Raw genomic sequence first — 25,408 nt, 5'->3', positions numbered from 1 at the left:
TAAGTGCCAACCTGTGTGGAGCCTCTGGGTAATTGTGAGAAAGGTGTCCAGTCTGGGAAAGTCATTTAGACGCAGCACCAAGGCCCAGCTCGGGGTTTAGCTCAGGGTTTAGCCACTCTGAATTTCTACCTTTGCTCACCTTAGTCTGGGTGCCTTAATGCAGTGGTTGGCATACTCATTAGTCAACAGAGCCAAATATCAACAGTACAACGATTGAATTTTTTTTTGAGAGCCAAATTTTTTAAACTTAAACTATATAGGTAGGTACATTGTTATTAACTTAATTAGGGTGCTCCTAAGCTGGCCTTTGCTAAAAACTCAAGGATCCAAAGAGCCACATGTGGCTCTCGAGCCACAGTTTGCTGACCACTGCCTTAGTGCATCCATATTCAGCACCCCCAACAGAAAACTGTATGATCTTAGAATGGCAAATGAGGCCAAAACACTATTTCAAAGAATATTCAGTAGTCATTTAAATTCCAGGACACAGACCATGCTAGAGTAAAGAAATCAGGACTTACAGAGATGGCTAAGCCATAATAAAATTTATAATCCTGAGAAAGTCACTTCTCATCTTTCTGATCTCAGTTCTCTCACCTGCAAATAAAGGAATTTGAACTTGCTGACCTCTAAGGATACTTTCAGCTCTGGTCTTCAGGTTTCTAAATTGGCCTGGCACAAAAGTGGTACAGGGTAGCATAGTTTGCAATGACAACAACAAATTTTTTAAATGATAAAGAAAAAAAATAACCCTGACCACCACCCAAAGGTCTACCAATAAGGAATGGAAGTAAACAATGGTACATCTATACACTATAATAATTTGCAATACTTTTTCAATGAACAGATAAATCTATGGTTAGTAGTATAGAACAACACCCACGATACAGTATTTTTTAAAGCTGTAGAAATGTATGATTAGTATGATTTAAATGTGTATAAATAAGTATATGTTTGCTTTAAAGTAAAGTGATCTTAGGTGGATGACACAAGAAGCTATCCACAGTTGTCAGTCCTAAAGACTGTGATGGAGGCATGGTAAAGACAGGTCTTTTACTTTTACTTTACATCCCCTGTGGCTGAGTTTTATTATAAGCTTTGATTACTTTGAGGATAAAAAGGAGATCATAAAATTTTTTAATTAGACAGACAACAGTTAAGATCAAATTATAGAGGAAATTTGGTTCACTTTGAAAATTGTATGCCAATATCTGGATATTGGGGTTTTCCAGGATCCATAGCAGTGCTGGTAGCATACCCAACATGTTGTTTTGATACTTTGGGTATTCCTGAAATTCCTTCTTCTGCAGGTTCCAGCCCCACTCCTCCCTCCTCAGCTTCTCCTAGTGGAAGAGTAGGCCCTTCCCAGCGTCCTTATTTACCTTGTGAAATACCTGGAGGGTTTTTCAAAATAAGAGCTCTCTCTTCCAGAAATTAATTAAGAATCCCAGTTGCAGGTTGACTGACTTTCATAAGTTCCAAACAGAAAAGTCTAACTTCTTTTACTCCACGGAGAGCAATAAAAGCCTCTCTGAGGAGACTCTAGATAAGCAAAGAAAATTCATTTGAAAAGGTGAGGCCCATCAGTCAGCAGGAAGCACTAAATCCCACTGCCGGCGCATGTCAGTTTCTGACCTCCACTGCAATAATATCTGTTTCTGTCGAGGGCGAGCTGAATTTCATCAGGCTGGGCTCTCAGGGCCTCAGTGACCTGTGCTGATGCCTCCCAAGGTAAATCTATTTTTTAATCATCTCCTCTGTTACCATTTCCCTGTCTCTTCAATGGGGGTACCTATTCCTCTCTCTCCTGCTTTCAGGTGAGAAGGAATCAATCAGGAATGTCCAAAACACTGTCTATAAAATATGACACAATAATCACAGCTATTATCATTTTAAAACCCTACCAGGGCCTCTAAATCTCTTGGGAAAAGCATTTTATATGTGAATTTAAATCATACCATCTGCTGCGCTCCCCTCATTTTTAAATCAGACCACTGCCAAATCCAGATATAAAAAAAAAGGGGGGGGGAGAATAAGACAATTTTTTGCTCTATCAGACCTTTGGGCCTCTACCTCACAGCAGCTCTGTTTCCTTCTAAGACTTGAGTCTTTCTTAAGGATATTCATTCAGATTAACTTTACAATTGATTGATTTTTTAAATGTACATACATGCCTAAACACATACACACACACACACACACACACACACACACACACACACACACACACATCATTCAGTAGGAGACACTCTCCAAATACTTTTTAAAAAAATGGATCTGGCTTGTCAGGTAAGAAGGAAAGAACAGTTTCTAGAGATCTAATTCTGAAGAAGTTGATATAATAAACAGACCAGGAAGTTAAGGACCATCCTCTCATGCAAATGTGTTTGGCCTCCTCCATCTTTATTTAATAAATATATATTAGTCATCTCCTGGGAAGAAGTAGAAGAGCACAGGCTTTTGGGAAAAATGAATCTGGCTGACCTAATTGTTAATTCTATGGCTTTGGGCAAGTTGCTTGTCTCCCTGGAAAACTTAGCTCTCTCTTCCGTTAAGTAGGGAATTTTGATATCTTCTTTTTAGAGCTGTTTTGGGAATTTATAGTAAAACATATGCAAAGTACCTAGCACTGCCCCTGGCATAGGGGAGAGATGGAGGATAAGTTAGCTATCCTCATTCTCTGTCCCATGAGATGGTGAGAGAAAAAGAAGAAAAAAGATTGTTTGGACCCTCCAAAAGGGTTCTCCACCTATAAGAGAAACATGCCTCCCAAATCCTTTCTAGTTTGGAGAAATGCTGTCACACCTAGACTGGAGATGTTTACATCACATCTGCTTCCAGATCACAAACACAGCTAAATTACACACACAAGGGAGGATCAGAAAGCAAGAAAATCTTTCCAGAGGAAAACTGGGGCCAACCCTGAAATGCAAAACTGCATTACGCCAATTATTCCTGATCTAGGCTGAGGTGTCTGGGTATAGTGGATAATTAGAGGCTGCCCCAGTCTTCACACTGACATGACTGGTGCTGTTTAGTGTAATTACATTACCACAAAATGATGAGTCTTTCCCATAATTGGTAGGTACAGCATAATTATGACTACACTGAATATTAACACCCTATTTGCCAGAGCCTTCCAAAATGTTAACTAAGTAAATGTTTTCCTATTCCCTGGGCAGCAAAATGAGAGAATTGAAACGTTCTTAGCCTCTCACATCCACCCTTTTTTCCTTTAGATACCAACTAGAGGCCCGATGCACGAAGATTAGTGCAAGAATAAGCCTTCCTTCCCCTGGCTGCCGGCATCAGCTTCTCTCTAGCACTCAGGACTGAGCCTTTGCTCTGGCTGCCACCTTCTGCCTTCTCTCTGGCCCTGCCACCCTCCTGAGGCTCCCTACACCCTCCGCCTTTTCCTCATAGCAGGCATCCCACCCCACCCCAGCCACTCTGCACCTGTACGTACGCACTGCCCAGAGGTCCATAGCAGCTGGGGAAGGACTGAACACCTGTGTCATCACCATGGTGAGGATGCAAGCATCCCAGCCCAGCTGCCACCATCTTTGTCGCAGTTATTTGCATATTCCCTCCTTATTGGCTGTGGGGGCCACCATGTTTGCCACAGAGTGATAGTCAATTTGCATATTGCCCTTTTATTAGATAGTATCCCCACCCATTCTTCAAGGGATACCACTTTTACCCCTGCAAAGTCACAAGGCCATGCACTTTCCACCTTCCTTCCCTATAAAACCTGCTGTTCTGCCAACCAGCAAACATCTGACAAATTGATTCCATTTGCAAGTATTACAGAGAGCACACGGATTATAAGGAGGCAGTCCTGGTTCAAACCCTGGCTTGCCCACTTTGTTTCCATGTGACTTTGGCAATCAACATTACCTAGCTAAGTCTTTAGTTTTCTTGCCTGGAAAATGGAGATTATACCACCCACCTCATGGTGCTAATGTAATGAGGAAGTGTTAGAGCAAATAATAGGCACTTAATCAATGGTTGTTGAAATTAAGGGTAACTTACTAATTAAATTAATGAAATGTTATTCCCAGGAGTATTTCCATTTTTTAACAGTAAAAATGATACTTTGAATTAAATCATTCTAGGTCATTATTCAACAAGTTGGTAAAGTATCTGAGGCTTTTCCAAAACTCCTTTAGTCTCATATGAGTGTCTAGCTACTTCTCAAGTGGAATTGTATGATGGCTTAATCTACCTACCCAAAACTCTTATGGCCCAGGTTCAAGTTCCAACTCTGCCACTGTCTAGCTGTGTGATCTTGAACAAGTGACTTAACCTATCTGTATTATTAACTCCATCTATAAAGGAGGAATAATATTTAATTGTATTAAACTCCGGGAGGTGTTATGAGAATCAATTAGGTTAAAACATGTTAAACTAAAAGTAAGTGGCATGTTGTAAATACTCAATAATAGTTTATGTTATTATGATGATTATTCTATTGACTGCTGATCTAATTGTGCCTTCACCCATGAAAGGGATAAAATAATTACCAGAGCCAGAAGAACATTCCCTTGTATCAGGAAAGCTACAAATGCAAAGATGGAGAAGGAATAGATGGTTTATAGTCTCATTGCAACAATAACTCATGTTCACTTTATGATAAATGCTATATCCCTAGGAGTCACTATAAATAGAAAAAATATGTGTTCAAACATCCCACCAGTGAGGTAAAGATATGACTGTCACTTTGAGACTTTAGGCTACTCTAGAATAGATCAGCAGAAGGGCTTATACAGAACTGGAGTACATGGCCACAAATGATGAACAAGCTCATCAGTAAAAATATACTATTATTTTAAAATCCAAGTATTGGATTAATTAAACTATGGCAGAGTATAAATTTATGCTTATCCCTTTCAAGTGTTTTCCCTTTCAAATTTGACCAATCCAATGGGATGCATTAAACTAGCATTTTTTTTATCTTATTATGTTTCTCAACTTCTATTGCCTTATAATTAGAAAGGTGGTTTGAAATATTCAAAAACTAAAAATTTGTCCCTTAAATTAAGTGTCATTTCAGAATCTACATAGAGGTGAACATTAAGATGAACTAGAATTCATTAAATGAGAAGAGACAAGTTACCCCTCTTATAGTAGGATTGCTGTCATTTTCTTGATCCAGCACCTATTTTCTGGTAGAAATGTCACCTCCTCGCCCCACATACAAACTCTAGCCATGATAATCATATAGGATGTACCACATCTTGTAGATCCCAACCCCATAACCACTAGTGACTCATTCTGGGTCGGGCCCCAGACTCAAACTGAACCCATGATAATATTCCATCCATTTGACTAGAATTGATTGGCTCAGGGAAGCCACCACCTCCAGCCAATCAGATACTCTCCAAGGACGGAAGCCACAGATGTGTGATTAAATCCTCTCCAATGATAGGAGTTATAAGATGAAAAAGTTAGAGCTGTTGCTAGCAATAGTTTCCAACACTGTGAAAAGAAAGAAACAAAGCAATCTTCAGTGAGAAAGAATACAGGTGGCAAAGTGAAAAATAAAGATCTAGTGATACTCCATTCCTTGTTCTAACCTTTCCTGTCTCCAAGATTTCTATGATTTGGTAAGCCAACCCCCCCCCCCTCAGATTCCATGGGGGTAATAACCTATTCTTCTGGGAAAGTTGTATCTCTTTCCCTTGTAACCAAAGAGCTCTGACTATTATGCCCCTCAATCCCAGGAAGAAGCGCTTAAAAGTCATAAATAGATGAGCATTGACATCTTCACCAAAAAACTTTTCAATTGCTTTCAGAAAAGGAAAGAAGAGACAGGCTGCCCAGTCGGGTGTAGCTCAGGGATTGAATGTTGACCCAGGAACCAAGAAGTCACCGGTTCGATTCCCAGTCAGGGCATATGCCCAGGTTGCGGGCTCAATCCCCAGTGTGTGTGTGTGTGTCCGGGGGGGGGGGGGGGGGGGCCGTGCAGGAGACAGCCAATCAATGATTCTCTATGATTGATGTTTCTATCTCTCTTTCCCTCTCCCTTCCTCTCTGAAATCAATAAAAATATTTTTTTTTTGTGGTGTGTTGCATAGGGCAGGCAACAGGAAGAGTGTCAGGCTTTGGGCTAGAGACTTTTCTCTCCCATTCCCTAGTGAGTTACACGGGCAGGCCCTTTAGCCTCTTTAAGTCCGAGCTTCCTCATTTCATAAAATAAAAGCATTACAAGACATAGAAGACCCCTCCAAACCCCAAAACCCTAGTTTTCAGTTTCATTTCTGTAAGTCAATTGCTTCTGAGCTCTCAGGATTCACTGGTATTTGTCTAACAGAAGTTGTTTTTCAAAACGTCTTCCCATTCTCCTTTTGTTAGCCTGGAAACTTGTGTTAGCATTTAAGCCGCTGATTTTTCTCATTCTCATCCTTTCCCCAATTAAATCCAACACTTCTTGGAAACTGGCTGGCAGCCCACAGCTGGGTTGGCAGAGAAAGAGGATTAACAAGAGTGGCTCGTTGGCGTGATAAGACTAATGAAGAAACAGTGTGTGGTGATCACTTCTCTGGGGAGTTTAACCTTGGGAAGGATTTCACCAATAGTGGCTGAAGACATCAACCCTTTGAGAAAGGGTTGCCAACATTAGCCTAGGATAGCACTCCCTGAGAGAGAGAGATCCTTAAGTAAAGGAAGGCACTTGCTATTTATTCAGGGCAATCTGTAGGGAGCCGATGTCACCAGGAGCTTGGGGCAGAAATATGAGCCAAGGTCAAGGAAGAAGTCAGGAAAACCTTAGTGACAGATCTGTTGAGCCAGCGGCCATGTCTGTTATAAAAAATGCAACACTTGCTCCCAACATTCGCAGCCAGCTTTGCTGGATCGGAGTGCAGTTGGAAGGAACATGAAAAGATGACAAGCACCTGCCAAGAAGACAGCAGCCTTGCTGTGGCGTCTGAAATGCCATGTTTAATCACCGCAGCACACTCACCCCAGCCTACTCATGACAGAGAGAAGTTCCTAATGAAGTTATTGCTCTGCTGATTGAATTAATGATTTTCCGTTCCAGTGCTTGTAAACACACTGCGTTACGGGCTCACGGGTTCACAGAGGCAGCACTTTGGAGATGATGAATCTCCACAGTTAACTCATTGCGGGACCAAAGTGCTGGGAGAAGACAGGGCTCACCAAGGGAACAGGCTGTGGCTGCCACAGCACGCTGAGCCTGGTAAAGTATTCTGATGAGGGCAATGGGAAAGGAAGAGAGAGAGAAGGATGAGAGCTGGATAAAACCTGGAAGGAAGGGCACCAGACACATAACCCCATTCATATCCCTGATCGGTGGCAGTCTCTGCCATCACCTACACCCAACTTCATATCCATCTCTTGTAGCATCACCCTTCTCACCTTCAACCCAACTCTCCCATCACAAAACCCAGATTTTGAACTTAATAGGGAGCATGTTTGCCCCATAGCAAATCTCATACTGTGATCAAATATGTTGGAGAGAGAGAAAAAAAAACAAAACATTTTTCTGAAGGTGTCTTTTAAAGCCATTAGAAGGGCACACATGTTTAGAGGTGACAAACTCACCTGTGGCTCCCAGGGTCCACAGCAAGGGTGACACACACAAGCCAGTCTCAGAGGCGAAAGGCTGCATCCCACCGCCCCTGGCTGCAGCAGCTGCCACCTGCCTCTGAGTCCGTTTTAAAGAGCTAGGAGTACTTAGAGCGGTGGGAGGGGGAGGGAAGGAGAAAGCTAACTAATAGCTTGCAAGTATGTCTTCTTAAAATCGTGTTAACCAAATGAGCTGCCATCCCTTGATCCCTCCCACTCCTGCCTGAATGTGCACTAATTGAAAATTAAGTTTTCCATTTTTCTAATTCCGTCTCATTCAAGAGCAGTTAGAGCTGCAGTGTTTTGCTGAATTCCCAACATGTTTTTTCAGGAGCTCCCTCAGAAAGCAGACAAAAGAGCTTTGTCAACAAGTTACTCACAGCAGCGGGAGGGCGGGAAGGTTTGTGTCAAAGGGGAGTCATCTTGGAAGCCAAGAAAAGTGAGACTAGGACCAGGTTTAGGATTCCGCCCATCTTTACTGCAAATGGAAGACATTTCCATGTTCCTTTTCCCACCCACTCCTGCCCCAGCTAAACCATCATTGCAACCTGGCAAAGGGATCCTCTCACTCCTCACTGTCCTGCCCCCAGGGTGTTGGGAAAGCCTCCCCAATAAAACCATAAGCTTCCTGTGGGCAGGTTCTTGGCCCCCAAGGCTAATTGACCTTGAAATCTACTTAAAAGGAGAGCAAAATGTCACCGGAAACAGTGACAAACAGGTTTATTGGGAGCCCTCTACTAAAAACTGAAAAGAAAACTTATAGAAATTGATTTATTTGGGCTTATATTTAACCAAATTTAGGTCATTATTATTCCAGAGCAAAAAATAAATCATGTATTGATTCCTTGGGCATCGTTTTCCACACAATTATGTGATTGCACAATGGGGCATTCTTGATTTCATATTTAACTTTCACAGCAGGAGAAAATAAGAGGGTCATTTCTGAAAAATAGGTAGTCTTCCTCTCTGTTCCCGAAGGACTCAAGATCTTAAGTGTCTTATATTCTAATCCTTCACCTCCTAAGGGTACTCTGCAATCCTGTCTTGCCAAACAGCATGTATGCAATTCAGACAGCCTTCTAACATCAATTCCATTGACTTCATGAAATCCTACACCCTTTGCAGAATTTCTAGGTTTACTTTGCAACTGACTTACATTGAATTCACATTGAATTTTTCAGATGTTTACCCTTCGTAAATCATCAAGAGCCTGACACACACCTACCAAGACACTGGGTAATACAAGGGGGTGGAGGAGAGACTAGGGCTGACCAGGGGAGGCTGCCTGATTGGGAACTGCTGTGAGTGATGAGTTCATTAGTGGATGTTTTCACTTGCAAAGCCTTTCCCTATGCAATTTCATAGAACCCCATGTGATTTGTTAAGTAATTCAGATATCTGCCAAAGGTTGCTACCAAATGGTAATTTAGAGTAATCTAATCCTAACGAATGATTGGGCTATGAGGAAGGAGAAATAAAGAGGCATTATTTAGGAGCTCAATTAATAAGGTCTTTCCAAGGCATCATTATAAATAAACTATGAGAAATGACACAGCCATTACGCCCTCTCAATGTCTATGAAAAGCAAGATTCTCATATGCCTTGACTGGAATGTAGGTCTGAAAATGCACGTTTTATGATTTATTGGAACATGGGTGACATAAATGGAATGCTAGAGAAACCAAAATCTTGTGGACAGAGGAAGTGTGTGGATAATATGTGTGAATTTGTCTGGGGCTTGAGGAATGGGGTAGGGGTAGGGATGGTAGGGCAGAAGTTCAACAAAGCATCAGATGGCAGGTAGAAATAAAAGGATTTGAGGAGACTTTAAGCCCAGGCTTGAGAAAAAAGTAAAGGAAATATTCGAGGAGTTATCAACTCCCTTTGCTGGAAAGGGCCTAGAACACCTGCTATTAAAAGTACTATTCACAGGGAGAAAATCTGTGGCTCATGGTTTGATTGCTTTAGAGAATGTAGTTTCAATAAGGAACTTGAGGGTTACACTTGGCTCCCTACCAGACGACTGTGGTTCAAAGTCTGACTCAACTGTTGCATGACCACATGTGACCTAATTTCTCTGACCTGCTGCACCTTGTTAATACAATGAGGATGTCACTCTCCATTTCAAAGAGTTTTGGAGGCTTAGAACTAACATCCATCTTATCGTAGGTACTATATACTATCTGTCTGCCACACATTATTCACTAAGTGAATTTTATGATGACGATAGTATGGATGGAGCTACGGTGTACCCAGCTGGCCTGAAGACAGACAGGTGGAACTGTGCTTAGCTAAGCCAACAACAGTTTCAAATCACCATTTCTGTTACAGAACAGAGCAAGCACTGGGAAATGGGATGCCAAAATGAAGCAAGGAAGAGCCCTTAGCAGTCCAGCATTGAGGTACACTGAAGAGAAATGCCCCAGGTCTGCACACACTCTCAGAGGTGACTAGTAGCAATGAAGGAGCAGCTTCCCCAAAGGGGTGGCCTGGACAATCTCAGCCCAGAGACCACTTGATGTGTATGAGGTAGCTTTGCCATTCTTGGCATGAGAAGATGAGTAGCAGGAAAAATAAAACACAATTGCTGTATCAAGTCATGGGAAAGGCAGGAAAATTGGTAGGTTAATTCCTGATTTCCCTAAAAATGATGATAACATCAGTCTCATGCTTTCATCCTTGACACTCATCTTGAGCGAGGTTCTCTGAATCCTGAGGCCGGGATTCCGAGGCACATACATAACTTACTGAGGTATTGCTCTCAGGAGGAACTGTAAGAGAGTTGAGGCAATAGGGAAGAACTGAGCAAGGATGTGGTCTCAGGTAAGTCCAGCCTTGGTCAGCCAACCAGTTCAGGTTGTCAACCTCCCAGGCACCTTCAATAAAGTGACTCCGGTCAGCCAAGGACAATTATACATAGAAAGTCACTGGTGTGAGCTGTTAGCCATGGCTCAGAAGGGGTGCACCAGCTGGTAAAGGGATCTCAGAGGGGCACCAGCTATTTCTACTACAACATTGTTCTGGATAGGTGCTTTAGACATATTAAGTCATGACAACCCTATGAGGTTCTCCTAATTGTCCAAGGAGAAAAGTGAACGTGAGAGAGGCTAAGCAATTTGCTCTGAGTCACCCAGTGTATGTGGCAGAGTCAGGTCTTGAACCGTGGCATTCTGATTCTGGAACCCACACACCTGGCCACGTTTCTACCTTATGAGACGCTGTTATTCGTTGAATTGTGATCTGCCCCCCACCCCCCACTCCTCCCACAAATAAAGATGTTGAAGTCCTAATTCCCAGTACCACAGAATGTGACCTTTTTCAGCTATAGGGTTATTATAGACATAATTGTATTGTTGGGGGGTCATACTGGAGTAGCGTGGACCCTTAATCCAACATGAGAGAAGAAGGCCATGTACAAATGGGCAGAGCTTCGAGTTGTGCAGCTACAAATCAAGGAACGCCAAGGATGACTAGCAAGCCATCAGCAGCTTGGAAGAAACAGGAAGGATTCTCTCCTAAAAATCTCAGAGAGAGCTTGGCCCTGCTGGTGCCTGGATTTCACACAGAACTGGTCAGTTGCTATTGTGTTAAATCAGTGTTGCCCAAAGTGTGGTACATGCACCCACAGGGGTACGGGAAGAGTTTGGTGGGGGTACACGTTGCACCGGAGTTTGGTGGGGATATGCACTGCACCATGCTTAGCTGCACCTAATTCTATGTTCTCATGAGTACGAGGGGTATTCAGCATTACGAAAATTATAGAAGGGGTACACATATGTCAAAAGTTTGGGAAACACTGTTAAACCATTCAGCTTGTGGGACTTTGCTATGGCTGTCCTAGGAAACTGAAACAAGTACTAAGAAAAGGTACCAAACATTAGGGAAGAATGCCCTGGTGTAATTATTCATTTTAAGCTCAAAATAATGATTTACTCCAAAGTAGGTTATAATCATAGCTAAGTGTTTCAAAATGACATATATACCCGGAATTTATACAGCCCTTGGAGGGAGCTAAATCTCCTGCATGTAAGCTCTCGGGCTTGAAATCATACTGGCTTGAGTTATAATCCTAGATCAATCATTTATTTAGCATCTGCATGGCCTTCAGCAAGTGTATTGACCTTTCTATGCTGTAGTTTTCTCATTTGTGAAATGGTGACAATAATAGCAGCCTCCCCTTAGAATTATAAGGATTATCTGAAATAATATATTTCGTGTTTAACATAACAGCCTGGTACATGACATGCGTTGCATGTTAGCTATTATTCGTATTACTAACACTAATTTGAAATCCAATCATGATGGACGCAGAAGACCTGAGCTCATGTCTCTCTTCTGCTGGCTCCTCCCGCACCTCTGAGCCTCCTTAGCTCAGCTATAGATGAGATTGAGCCAAAGTATTGTTGGGGACAGCAACCCATGTCCTTCGGGAATAATAACAATGCAAAGATGACACAGGATGGCACTGCTCGCTTATCCTTCATTCCCCCGCTGAATTCAAGAGAGCCAGCTATCCTTGGGCTTGCCGGAGGAATCCTTTCCATCTGAGATCCCGTAGACCAGAACTTCTTCAACCTGAATGAATATAGGAGTCATCTGGGTTGCTTGTTATAAAGCAGATTCTGGGCAGCGACCCACAACAGGGGTTGGGGCTGGCATTGCAGCACTGCGTGGTGGGATGGCTGCCGGGTCGTTGCCGGAGGCCTGGCAGGTCTATGGTGAGGACCACCGCCTGGCCACCTTCCAGCACTGGCCCTTCCAGGAGGGCTGCGCCTGCACCCCCGAGCGGATGGCCGCGGCTGGCTTCGTCCACTGCCCCACGGAGAACGAGCCCGACCTGGTTGAGTGCTTCTTCTGCTTCAAGGAGCTGGAAGGCTGGGAGCCAGAGGACGACCCCGCAGAGGAACATCGAAAGCATTCGCCTGGGTGTGCCTTCCTGTCTCTCACGAAGCGGGTGGAAGAGCTGTCCTTCGGTGAGTTTTTGGAGCTGGACAAAGAAAGAACCAAGAACAGAATCATGAAGAAAGTGCACCGACGGCGGGAAGGACTGGAGGAAGTTGCAAAGAAGGTCTGCAGTGCCATTGAGCGGCAGCTGGCGGACCCTGAGTGACGGAGTGACGGCTCCTGCAGGCTCCCTGGTCCCAGCGCGGGGGCGTCATTGCCAAGGCTGGGTCCCCAGTGTTCCCGGCTGCTCGCTGGGGCCAGAAAGCGACTCTGCAAAGGACATTTTGAATTTGAAATAAGAAAACGTAAACTCAGTTTGCTCTCTCTAAAAAGTGGTGCCAGGGCTACTTCTGTCTTTGCACCTGGTGTTGCTGGTCCTTTTTCCTTGCCAACTTCCACCCAGCTGAGGTTTTGGCTGGAATAAGTATGGGAGCTACATCCTGGGCAGGCTGTGTGCCGAGACCGACCTGGGTACACTGGGTAGCTGCTCCTCTCGGGGCACAAAACCACCCCTAGGGCCTGATTCCCACCTTTGCCCACGCTATCTTACTCTGGCTTCTGAGCCCTCTGCCTCCCTCAATCTCATTCATACATGTGTTGCCTCCCTTCTTTCCCACTGAGTTTTTTTAGAGACATCTCACATGGATTGGTTGTCTCCTGCACAAGCCCAACCAGGGCCCAGCCTGCGGGGGAAGAGCCTGCAACTGAGGTATGTGGCCTTGACTGGGCTGGAATCTGGGACCCGTTGGTCCGCAGGCGGGCGCTTTATCTACTGAGCAGGTGGGAGTTTGTGCTTTACTGAGTCTAGGAGCCACCTGGGTTGCTTGTTAAACTGCAGTCTTTGGGCAGCGGCCACCAATCACCGGGTTTGAATCGCAGCACAGCTCAGGGGTGGCAGTGGGAGGGATGTGGAGGGGAGAGGGGGTGGTGGTGAGAGGTTGGATACATGGGCAGAGAGTTCTTCCACAGCGTAGCGTCTGGGCTTCCTGCTGACGGCTGTTACAGATAAATACGTAAACTTATTAATAATTAAGCAGATTCTGATTCCATGTCTGAGTCCATAGCCTACCTTGCCAAGAAGCTCCCAGGTGTGGTCCAAAATTCACTTAGACATTTCCATGCTTTGCAAAATATCATGAGATTTACCCGTGAGATAGGACTCAACTTCTAACCATTGAGATTGGGTCCCCTCAAGAATATATAAAATATAGTATTATATATATCCATATATACAATATATATGTGTGTGTGTGTGTGTGTGTGTGTGTGTGTGTATAGTCTTATATGTGTCCTTGTTCTGGGAACAAAACAGATCTTTTCCTACAAACATGAAGTCTGTATCTGTGCTTGCTGTGTTGGGGAGAAATGCCCATTAAAAGGACTCCAGAGAAGTCCTCTGGGTGGCGATGAATGCCTACTTGTGCCCTGAGGGGTGCTTAATGCCTCCCAAAGGAGACTCCTCTGTCTGGATTGTTTCAACCACTCCCAAAGGCCTCCTGCCACAGCAGGCTGAACAGTGAACGCTGGATTTTATTTTATTTCTTCAATGGAAACTTGTCGCCATCTATTGGATAAAAAAAGAAAGAGTACAGTAAAACATGGGGGTGTGCAAAGCTAGGCTTACAGTTGTGAGTACATGAAACATAAGTTTCTTCTTGTCTTCTTGTTTATTGTTTTCTATCGGAACCTTCTTGTCCCACCTTCTATTTCATTGATTCCAGCTCTTAAATCTGAGAAGGGCCACAAAGGGGGGTGAGGAGGTGAGGGTTGATTCTGGAAGTGTAAAAGACTATGGAGACTGCAGTTTTAACCCTCTGGTCTCCCAGTCCGGCCCTGTAACATAAACCATCTATACCAGAAGGAGAAAGAGGCATTAAGCAAATCCACAAAGAAATGCATTAAGTAATTGCTTCTTTCAGCATCTCCAGAAAGGGAGGCATCCATTTTAAAGGGCCCGTTGAACCTGAGAAAGAATTTAACTGCTGAGGTGGACTCCTCATGATCAGCCAAAGGCCCAAATCCTCTATAATAAAAGCCTAATATGCTAAGGGTCTGGTCGGCTGGTTGGCCGTTCAACCAATCAAAGTGTAATATGTTAATGATATGCTAAGGCCACTCAACTGCTCACTAGGACGTGACCACCAGGAGAACAGACAGTCAACCAGTCACTATAATGTGCACTGACCACCAATAGACACTCCCAACTGGTAGGTTAAGTTGCTATTGGGGTCTGGCTGATAAGGACTGAGCAGACAGACTGGACACACCCTGGAGCCCTCCTGCAGTCTCTCCCCACCTGGCTAACCTCCTGTGTCTCTCCCAGGCCCCAATCATGCATTGGTAGGATCCCTTGGCCTGGCCTGCGCCCTCTAGCAGTCCAAGACCTTTCATGGGATGTCAGAGAGCCAGTTTCGGCCCAATTCCCACAGGCCAGGCTGAGGGACCCCACTGGTGCGCAAATTCATGCGCCGGGCCTCTAGTTTTACAAATAATGAGACTCTAGAGGTCACCTGATGATCTCACGTACACCAGGAATAATCTCTATCAGCTTCCCACACTAGGCCCTGCTCATTTATTTCAGCCTGCATCAGCTCTTATAAAGGGTTCCAGGTTTGGCTTTTCAACCAATGGCATCATAGCAATCAATCCGAATGCTTACACCAATCAAAACTGCAGGATTCAGATCAATCAGAACCATGTGAATCTGGTTACATCCTTTACATAAAATGACATCATCAGGAACTGGGCAGGAATTTCTGTTTTGTTTTTTGTAATGGCCTCCCTTTTGTCTGTGGACCACACTTTCAGTTTGTTGCTGGAGACTGCACCTCCCCAATTTGCAATATGAAGTCGCTCTTTTCTGGGTTTGTGTACAGGCCTCTGACCCACTTAGGAAAAGTTGTGCCCAAAGTTCCTCCTGAGCCTTCTTACACCATGCGGGCTCTTAGAGGGAGGAGAAGGGGATCCCTTCCCTGCCTGGACTCTGGTCTCACAGCAACGCTGTGATAAAGTGCAAAACATGATGATATACATATATATATATATTGTGGAAGAATTTCCTCGTTGAGTTAATTAACACATACATCACTTTTTTTGTTTGTTTTTGTCTTTGTTGTTGTTGTTGTTGTTGAGAACATTATGAGTTTTAAAATGAAGAAAACTTGCCCTAGCCAGTTTTGCTCAGTGGTTAGAGCGGCAGCAGCCTGTGGACTGAAGGGTCCTGGGTTCAGTTCTGGTCAAGGGCACGTACCTAGGTGCAGGCTCCTCCCCAGTACAGACCCTGGTCAGGGCCCGTGCAGAGGCAACCAATCGATGTGTTTCTCTCACATCAATATTTCTCTGTGTCATTCCCTCTCTCTTCCACTCTATCTAAAAATCAATGGGAAAATATCTTTGGGTGAGTATTAAAAAATAATAATAATAAATAAAATGAAGGAAACTTGACAAACTATCACATAGTAAGTACCCAATTGTCATCACAACATAATTGGGGAGTCAAAGAATGTAAAGTCAAAGTTCTAAATCAGACCACCTGCTTTAAATCCTGGCTTGGCTCATCCTGAACTAGCTTTGTTACTTGGTAAATTACCCTCATTCATAAGCTAAGAATAGCAATACCTACCTTTAAAGGGTCGTGATAAGGATTAAATGAGTTAATTTATGTAAATATAATTTATGTAAACTATGCTACAGTTATTAGCACAAGAACTTACTAGGCACTAGAAACTTCTCAATAACTTTTAGCTATTAATATTAGCTATTAATATTTTAATACACTATAGAGGGAAATTGAGGGTGAGCGCCATCTACTGGCCCGAACTGCAAGCCAAGTGCAGCAAATACAGCCGAAACACCAGACTTCATTTGAAACTTAATATCCCCAAAGTCAAAGCTTCTAGCCTCTCCCCACCCACTTCCTCATAGTTGTGGCCAACTTCTAAAAGCTGATATAGCAGGAGGGGGGGCGCGAGGGGGGAGAGCAAATCAGAGATGTAATTTTCTAAAGCTTTCTGAGCCAGCCCTGGTGAGACACTCAAAGCCCATAAACTGGGGCTTTCTGGAAAGTCTTAAAAGCCCTTGAAGCGCCAGGGATGAAGTTACTAACAGAGTTTAGGGAAGTTGAGCTGCATCTTAGCTGCCTTCCCATCCCCCTCCCTCGTTGGAGGACCCCCCCCCCAACCACACACACACACACACACACACACACACACACACTACATCATGGTCTTACCCCTGTTTCCTAATGTACCACTACCTCACTTAAGCAAAGCAGCATGGTGCTTAGGCAAGAGCATCCCACGGACCTGAGGTAAGCCCCAACTCTGACCTAACTAGCTCTGAACTTTGGGAAAGTCATTTCATCTCACTAAACCTCAAGTTACCCCATCTATAAAATAGATCGGTACTGCCCAATGGGAGGCGCTCCTCTCTGATGTGAAACGGAGCTGGGCTGATGTCCTGAGCGCCAACTTGACTTCTCTGAACTGCCCATTTCTCTTTCACCAGATGCAACAAGTGATTCCAACCTTGATGAGTTGTTAGGAACTAATTGTATGGACTAAAGTTTGTAGACCACTGGACTTAACGGACGATACGGAAAATAACATGGCTCTCTTCGTTAGTTATTCTGCAGGTTTGCTGCGAAGGTTGAAATAAAAGGACCTCCAAGGAAGTTCACAACACAATATCTGGTCCAGAGTAGAAGCTGGATGTTGTGGATGCTGTGGGACACTACCCAGATCCCCCCAAAACCTTCACTGGTGATAGCTGAGAGCACACCGTGGAGTATCTCCTCTGGTCTTATCTAAAGACAGCAGCCTTGCCCAAGGTCAGGTGCCTTGTCGGGGTTGGCCCACACTCAATGACCGTCAATTTGTGGATCTAAAGGCTCAACCTGATGCCTCCTTTGGGTCTACTCTCTAGGGTCCTTCCAGCTTCAGAGCTCCCCATGGAATGAGGGAAGGTAAACTACACTCAACCTTCCCCCTCTGCCCAGTCCTGCTTCCCTCGCTTCCCCTCAGCTGTCATCCCAGAGAGCTTTTCCCAATGACCTCGCTTCATGCAAATCTACTGAGTATACTCCCTGGGAATTGTCCTGCAACACTTAAATGCTAGTTCTTTCTTGCACTCCCCAAGTCCCTGCCCCTTTTTGACCAACCTGTAAATTGAGGATATGGAACAGGTACACTTGCTTTTTGCCACCATAATTGGGCAAGAATTAAGATAACTTGAACAACAACAAAAGAAAGAACCCTAGCCAAAACTGTTTTTGGCTCAGTGGATGGAGCGTTAGCCTTCGGACTGAAAGGTCCCAGGTTCGATTCCGGTCAAGGGCATGTACCTTGGTTGTGGGCGCATCCTGGGTAGGGGGTGTGCAAGAGGTAGCTGATCGATGTTTCTCTCTCATCGATGTTTCTAACTTTCTATCCCTCTCCCTTCCTCTCTAAAATCAATAAAATATATTTTTTTTAAAAAGAAAGAAAGAACCCTAACACCTCAACCTCAATTTCCTTCCCTTTAAATACCGTGCTGTCTAATCTCAAGAAATTTCAGGCAAACCAATGAAATACAGAGGTGAGAACATTCAGGAAATAATATAAATATTCTATAAAAATTTCAGAAATCATCCCTGGCTGGTGTGGCTCAGTTGGTTGGGTGTTGTCCTGTGCACCAAGAGGTTGCCATTCAATTCCTGGTCAAGGGCATATGCCCAAATTGTGGGTTCAAATCCCCCATACAGTGTGCAGGCGGCAGCTGATCTTTGTTGTATTCTCACCTGGATGTTTCTTTCTCTTCCTCTCCCTCCCTCTTTCTCTTAAAATCAATAAGCTATTATCCTACCTAATAAAAGAGTAATATGCAAATTAATCATCACTCCCACTCCACAAGCTATGCCCACCAACCAATCAGAGCAGGTATGCAAATTAACCCCAACCAAGATGGCTGTAGCCACAGAAGCTTGGGTTTCTCTGGCAATAGAAGAATCCAAGCTTTCCGCCTGCCCTAGCTGGCCTAGGCCTCCACTCCAGGCTACAAAGTTTCAATTATAGAAGGTTAACAAGAAATAGCTGCCTCCAAGCTCCAGGCTACAAAGTTTTAATTGTAGAAAGTAAATACCGTATTTTCCCGTGTATAAGACAACCCCCTAATTTTACAGTTAAAACATAGGTTTAGGCCTATATTCGCTGTATAAGACTACCCCCGACTTCAAAGAAAAGACTTACTTTGCCATCAAGATCTGCAAGTAATTTTTGTGCAATTTTGATCTTTTGCCCCAGATTTTCGGTTGACTTTTTTTCGTTTCAAAAGTCGTCTTATACGCCAGAAAATACGGTACATATCCCAGATACCCGGGCCTCTGCTTGGGTTGCTGAGAGGCATGGCCAGCTTGTAAATCACAGGCCCCTCACTCAGGCCACCCCATGCACCAAGGGAGCCCCCACCTTGATCCTGGACACCCTTCATGGCAAACCAGCTGGCCCCCACCCATGTACCAGGCCTCTATCCTATCTAATAAAAGAGTAATATGCAGATTGACCATCACTCCAACACATAATATGGCTGCCCCCATGTGGTCAAAGATATTGCCCCTATGTGGACACAAGATGGCCAGCGGGGGAGGGCAGTTGGAAAGGAGCAGGCCTGCAAGGGAGGGCAGTTGTGAGTGATCAGGCAAGTAGGGGAGGGCAGTTGGGAGGCACCAGGCCTGCAAGGGAGGGCAGTTGAGAGGGACCAGGCCTGCAAGGGAGGGCAGTTGTGGGTGATCAGGCAAGTAGGGGAAGGCAGTTGGGAGGCACCAGGCCTGCAAGGGAGGGCAGTTGTGGGTGATCAGGCAGTAGGGGAGGGCAGTTGGGAGGCACCAGGCCTGCAAGGGAGGGCAGTTGAGAGGGACCAGGTCTGCAAGGGAGGGCAGTTGAAGGCAATCAACTTTGCAGGGGAGGGCAGTTAGGGTGACCAGGCCAGCAGAGGAGGGATGTTGGGGGCAAACGGGTTGGCAGGGGAGCAGTTAGACATCAATCAGGCTGGCATGGGAGTGGTTAGGGGGTGATCAGGTTGGCAGGCAGAAGCGGTTAGGGGCAATCAGAATGGCAGGCAAGGGAGCAGTTGGGAGCCAGAAGTCCTGGATTGTGAGAGGGATGTCCCAGATTGGAAAGGGTGCAGGCTGGGCTGAGGGACACTCCCCTCCCCAACCCTGTGCTTGAATTTCGTGCACCAGGCCTCTAGTTTAAAATAATTTTCTAAATCAGGAAACTCTATTGAATTGACTGACAGTGAGTTAATAATTATAATGGCCACATTTATTGGATGATTAGAATGGGCCAGGCACTGTGATAAATACTTTACGTAAATGATGTCATTCAATCATCATAAAAAAAAACAACAACAAAAAACCTGTAAAAGTAAGTACCATTCTTATGACCATTTTACAACTGAGGAAACTTAGGCTACGAGTATTATATGATTTGCCAAAGGCCACAAAGTAATGAGTGGACAGGAGGCAGGATTTGCACCCATTACCCACCAGGTGGACTCTATTTATAGATAACACACTGAAATAACAACAGAGCGGGACTCTTATTTCCTTGATGCCTACCCTTTCCTTTTGCAATAATTCTGATTTTTTTTTTTAAGACCATTACTTAGAGTTCTAGGAATTCTAGTAGAAATTCCAGGAAACCTGAGGCTTCTGGGCAATGTGTGGATTGGGGGCCAGAGGCCACCATTTCGTCGGGACAGCTGAGTCACTGTAATGACATAACAAGACGATCAGGCTAAAAGACTTCCATTACGCTGACTTCAGCTGCCGCTTACGCAGCTTGAAGTCAGGCTCAGACTTCATGGAGCCTCGGGGGCCGGAGGCAGCAGGAGAGAGACTCCTCCATGCATTTGGAACTCAGTTGCTGGCACCTTCCATGCCTGTGACGGCAGCACTCCTTCAGCCATTTCTTTTTGGCCCTCCTAGAACCTTTTGACAGGGATGCTAACAACATACGCTGCTGACTTTTTCATTTTCCCAGTGCTAGGCCTGAGAAATGAGGGCATCCCACCGCAGGGAGTCGTCAGGAGTGGAGCCATAGTGAGTGGGATGTTCTCAAGAATGAGGACACTTGGAACAAGGAGATGAACGTGGCGGGTTGTTTCCCTTATTTACGGCAGCAAAACTAACGGTCCCAGAACGTAGCGGCCTGTATCAGGGCCAGCAAACTACAGTCCGGGGACCAGATTCGGCTCACCACCTGTTTTTGAAAATAAAGTTTTCTTGGAAGACAACCACACTCATTTGTCTCTGTGTCATCTGTGGCTGCTGTCACACCATCATGGCAGAGTTGAGTCATTAGGACAGAAGTCTGTATGGCTCGCAAAGCCTCGTTATTTGCTATCTGGCCCTTGCCAGGAAAAGTTTGCAGACTGTCAGCCTACAACAGTGATTTGTTTCTATCTCACAGTCCTATGGTTTGCCTAGGCCAGTGGTCGGCAAACTCATTGGTCAACAGAGCCAAATACCAACAGGACAACGATTGAAATTTCTTTTGAGAGCCAAATTTTTTAAACTGAAACTTATTCTAACGCCACTTCTTCAACATAGACTCACCCAGGCTGTGGTATTTTGTGGAAGAGCCACACTCAAGGGGCCAAAGAGCTTCATATGGCTCGAGAGCCACAGTTTGCTGACCATGGGCCTAGGCTGTTCCTGTTCCGCTGCTGGTTTGTCCTGGCCTCACTCAGGCAATATCAGTCAGCTGTGAGGTGAGCTGGGGGTGGGCTCCATGGAGACAGCTGGGATAACTGAGCTTGTCTCTCTGTGGTCTTTCATCCTCAGACAGGCTAGCCCCTAAGCACAGCACCTAACCACACCCCTACATGGTTGTGGCACAAGTGCTAACACACAAGTATTTATCAAGCCTCTACTTTTTTTTTTAATAATATATTTTATTGACTTTTCACAGAGAGGAAGAGAGAGGGATAGAGAGTTAGAAACATCGATGAGAGAGAATCATCAGTCAGCTGCCTCTTGCACACCCCCCACTGGGGATGTGCCTGCAACCAAGATATATGCCCTTGACCGGAATAGAATCTGGGACCTTTCAATCCGCAAGCCGATGCTCTATCCACTGAGCCAAACCGGTTTAGGCTCAAGCCTCTTCTTGAATCATGCTTGTTGCTGTTCCATCAGCCAAAGCAAGTCACATGAGCAAGCTCAGGTTAATGTGGAAGGTCGTTACACAGGGTATGAACACTGGGAAGGGTGGGTCCTCGGGAGCCACCTCGACTGCCTTGGGATTGGAGCTGCACCCTCAGCTCTCCTGGGTCCCTGCCTGCTGGCCAACACTTCATATTGGAACCTGCCAGACTTCATAACCGCATGAGCCAATTCCTTATAACAAATCTCTATTTGTATTGGTTCTGTTTCTCAGGACAAATGCAAGCCCAATGTGGTTTTAGGGAAAGGGTGTCAGCTTTAATTGTCATTTTCTCAACATTAAGGCAGAGAAAAGATGAGCCACTCACTGTCCCTTGATTTGCAAGGGTGGGGGGATATTTTTACAGACCATCACATTGAGAATCTCTTACACATTGAATAAGGAGCACAGCCAGAACCAGCGCTGACTGACTCCCAAGCATCTGGTCTTAATCCCTTGGAGCAGGTTGAATGGTGGTCCCCAAAACGATGTACCCACTTTCTAATCCCCAGATTCGAGATGTGACCTTATTTGGGGGGGGAAAGTTTCTTTGTAGATACAATTAAGTCAAGGATCTTCAGATAAGATCATACTAGATTATCTGGGTGGGCCCTAAATCCCATGACAAATGTTCTTATAGGAGACACAAAGGAGATATTTGATAGACAACAGAAACCCATGTCTGTTGTTTTAAGCCACCAAGTTTGTGGTAGTTTGTTGACTGCCACAGAAAACTAATACACTCCTATTTCCGATACGGGAGATACATTCAGAGGGAGCAAACCCAACTCCAGAGAATAACGTGCAATGACCAAGGGTCACTCATTTTTTTAAATACATGTGATTAAGGTAAGATAGTATTAGAGAAGGGAGCTAACATTGACTGGGGCCTTACTATGGCCCAGGCGCTGTCCTATGCACTGACTTCTAGTATTTTGTTTTATCTTCACATTAATCTTATAAAGTAGGTTCCACCAATAAGTATGTAAATATCTTTTGGCAAGGCCCACACTAGATTAGACTCTGGATTCCAATAATTACAGGCTGTTGTTGCTCCTCGTGATTAAGCCCCTATCCCAGTGGTCGGCAAACTCATTTGTCAATGGAGTGGCAAACTGAGGCTCAAGAGCCACCACTGGTTAGGAAGAAGTTGGCTTTGCTTGAATAAAGAACATTGGGACTGCAGAGATAACACATCTAAGAAAAACGTTGAATCAAGAAGTAGTTAGGGGTGCAGCCATCCAAGCCAGACCACCTGGATATGCACTCCAAAGCCTCTACTCACCACCTGTGTGACCCTGGGCAGGTCCTTAGCCTTTCTGTGCCTTGGATTTTCTATCTCTTCAATGGGGATAGTGCAAGAACCGGTCTCACATAAGGTGGTTGTGAATTAAAGCCTGTGAAGCATTTAGGGTCATGCTTGGCAGCTAGCAGCCTCTCCATAAGGGTTAGCTATTCCTCTAACACACATGCTGTTAGACACACAGCAAACACTCGATGGATATTTGCTATTATTATCATTAGTTCAATTAAGACCCAGCTAGACCTTAATCTTTCTTTGATTATTTTTTAGAGTCATGATCTTTTTTTCTGCTAGAATTAAAAAGGCCTCCTTGGAAGACAGAAATTAGATTAAAATAACAGCTCTCAGAGTGTAGGCTCTAAGATCGATCCAAAGTACAAGGCATGTAAAGTAATGGCAGGGGAGGGGTTGGCACTTTGAGCCTTTCACCATATATTTAATAGACAATTAAACCCAATTTCAAGATTGCAAAATAAATAGATTCAAAGATAGTCACAGCCCTTGAAATATCACAACAGAAGCCACTGATTGTTAGGTAGGTTGGGGAAGGGAGAGTAATAAAAAAGAGGGAATGGTTTTCCTGAAAATAACCATTTTCCTGAAAATAACCAATAAAAATAAAACCAAGGTAAAAAAAAAATTCCTTCTGACAAAAAGAGCTTTTTGCGTACTCTAATAAGCTGTCAGAAAAGTTTGGATTTATTTGTTTATCCCTTAGTTCATGCCTTTATTAATTTAACATTTGTTTACCACGAATAATAGTTCTTGATCTTTACATATCTTATATAATAAAAGGCTAATATGAAAATCGACCAAATGGCCGAACAACTGGTCACTATGACGTGCACTGACCACCTGGGGGCAAACGCTCAACACAGGAGCTGCCCTGGTGGTCAGTGTTGCTCCCACAGGGAGAGAGCTGCTCAGCCATAAGCCAGGCTCCTGCCTCTGCAGCAGCGCTAAGGATGTCAGACTGCGAGAGAGCACAGGCTGGGCAGAAAGACACCCCCCGCCCGAGTGCACAAATTTTGTGCACCAGGCCTCTTTTTATTGATTTCAGAGAGGAAGGGAGAGGGAGAGAGAGCAATAGAAACATCAATGATGAGAGAAAGTCATTAATTGGCTGCTTCTTGCACTCCCTTACTGGGGACTGAGCCTGCAACCCAGGCATGTGCCCTTGACTGGAATCGAATCCTTCAGTCTGCAGGCCAACACTCTATCCACTGAGCCAAACTGTTTTAGGGTTTGATCATCAAGTTTTATTAGCTAGTGGTGGGATACACAAACAATTGCAACCCAGGCTAGGGGAAAAAAAAATAGTGCTATAGCAGGACAATAAAAGGGAAGTGACTTCCCAGATCTTAAGGCTGATTCCAGACCATGACATCAGTCACATACCACAGTGTCAGTATATGAAATCTTTCTATCGGCTGGTTGTACTGTGTTTGTTGACATTGTTGCTTTACTTTTGTAAGCCAAATGTGTTTTACTTGTGCATTTTGTTTATGATTACTCTCCCTCTACCAGAATGTGAGCTTCATGCCTTCTTGGCTTGGCTGCATAATAAAGCTCATAGGAGGTGTTCAGTAAATACTTGTTGAACAAAGAGCCAAACATAGCCCCCACACAAGCATGCAGCTTGGTAGAATGGAATTCAGGTGGCCTTCAAACATTCTCTGGGAACCACCCCACTCTCTTTCATCTGTATATATGGGCTCCAGCAGCCAAGTTTGCTTTGTTTGACTTGCTTTCCTGTCTTAACAGATTGTACCACAGCAGACATGTGACCTAAGCTAGGCAGTCCATTATTTTCTTTTCTGGTACTTAATTTTGCCTTATAAGAATAAAGGGAACTTGAGAAAACAATCTCTGGACTCACTCACAGATCCAATGGCAAGGAAAGAGAATATAAATAAAATGACAGAAGTCAATATAGAAAAGCTGGACACTTCAGAAAAGCACAAAGTAGGAAATAAAATCACCCATTTATTGGAGTTTATACTAAAGAAAAATAGGAAACAACCGACATGTCCAAAAATAAATGGATAAATCAACAATGGGGCATTGATACTAGGCAATACTGTCGTTGAAAGATCTATAAAACACATTGCCAAATAAGTAAAACAAGGCACACCGATCAGAAAGAATATATGCACCCCTATGTTCATAGCAGCGTTATTTACAATAGCCAAGATCTGGAAGATCTTGTGCCAAAAACACTAAGTGAATTAAAAAACTGTGGTTTCACTACTATGTGGAATCTAATTAACAAAATAAACTGACAAACAAAAAGGAACCAGAAGCACAGATTCATGGAACAAACTTTCGGGAGCCAGATGGGAGGTGGGTGGGGTGATTGGATAAAGAAGGTGAAAGGATTAGCTAAAGA

General features: G+C 44.3%; 1 protein-coding gene across 1 annotated transcript; it reads left to right on the top strand.

Annotated features, from left to right (window-relative positions):
- Positions 1–12,170: 12,170 nt before the first annotated feature.
- On the top strand, positions 12,171–12,796 carry LOC311627318 (baculoviral IAP repeat-containing protein 5-like). Its single transcript, XM_084893693.1, has one exon. It carries the CDS (start codon positions 12,269–12,271, stop codon positions 12,698–12,700), a length of 432 nt encoding a protein of 143 aa, XP_084749819.1. The 5' UTR covers positions 12,171–12,268; the 3' UTR covers positions 12,701–12,796.
- Positions 12,797–25,408: the final 12,612 nt, after the last annotated feature.

Source organism: Pipistrellus hanaki, assembly GCF_964339955.1.
Source record: "Pipistrellus hanaki genome assembly, chromosome: 9".
In the NCBI taxonomy this organism is placed as follows: Eukaryota; Metazoa; Chordata; class Mammalia; order Chiroptera; family Vespertilionidae; genus Pipistrellus; species Pipistrellus hanaki.
Note: the sequence above shows the minus strand (reverse complement) of the source record. Positions and strands in the feature narration are given on the sequence as shown.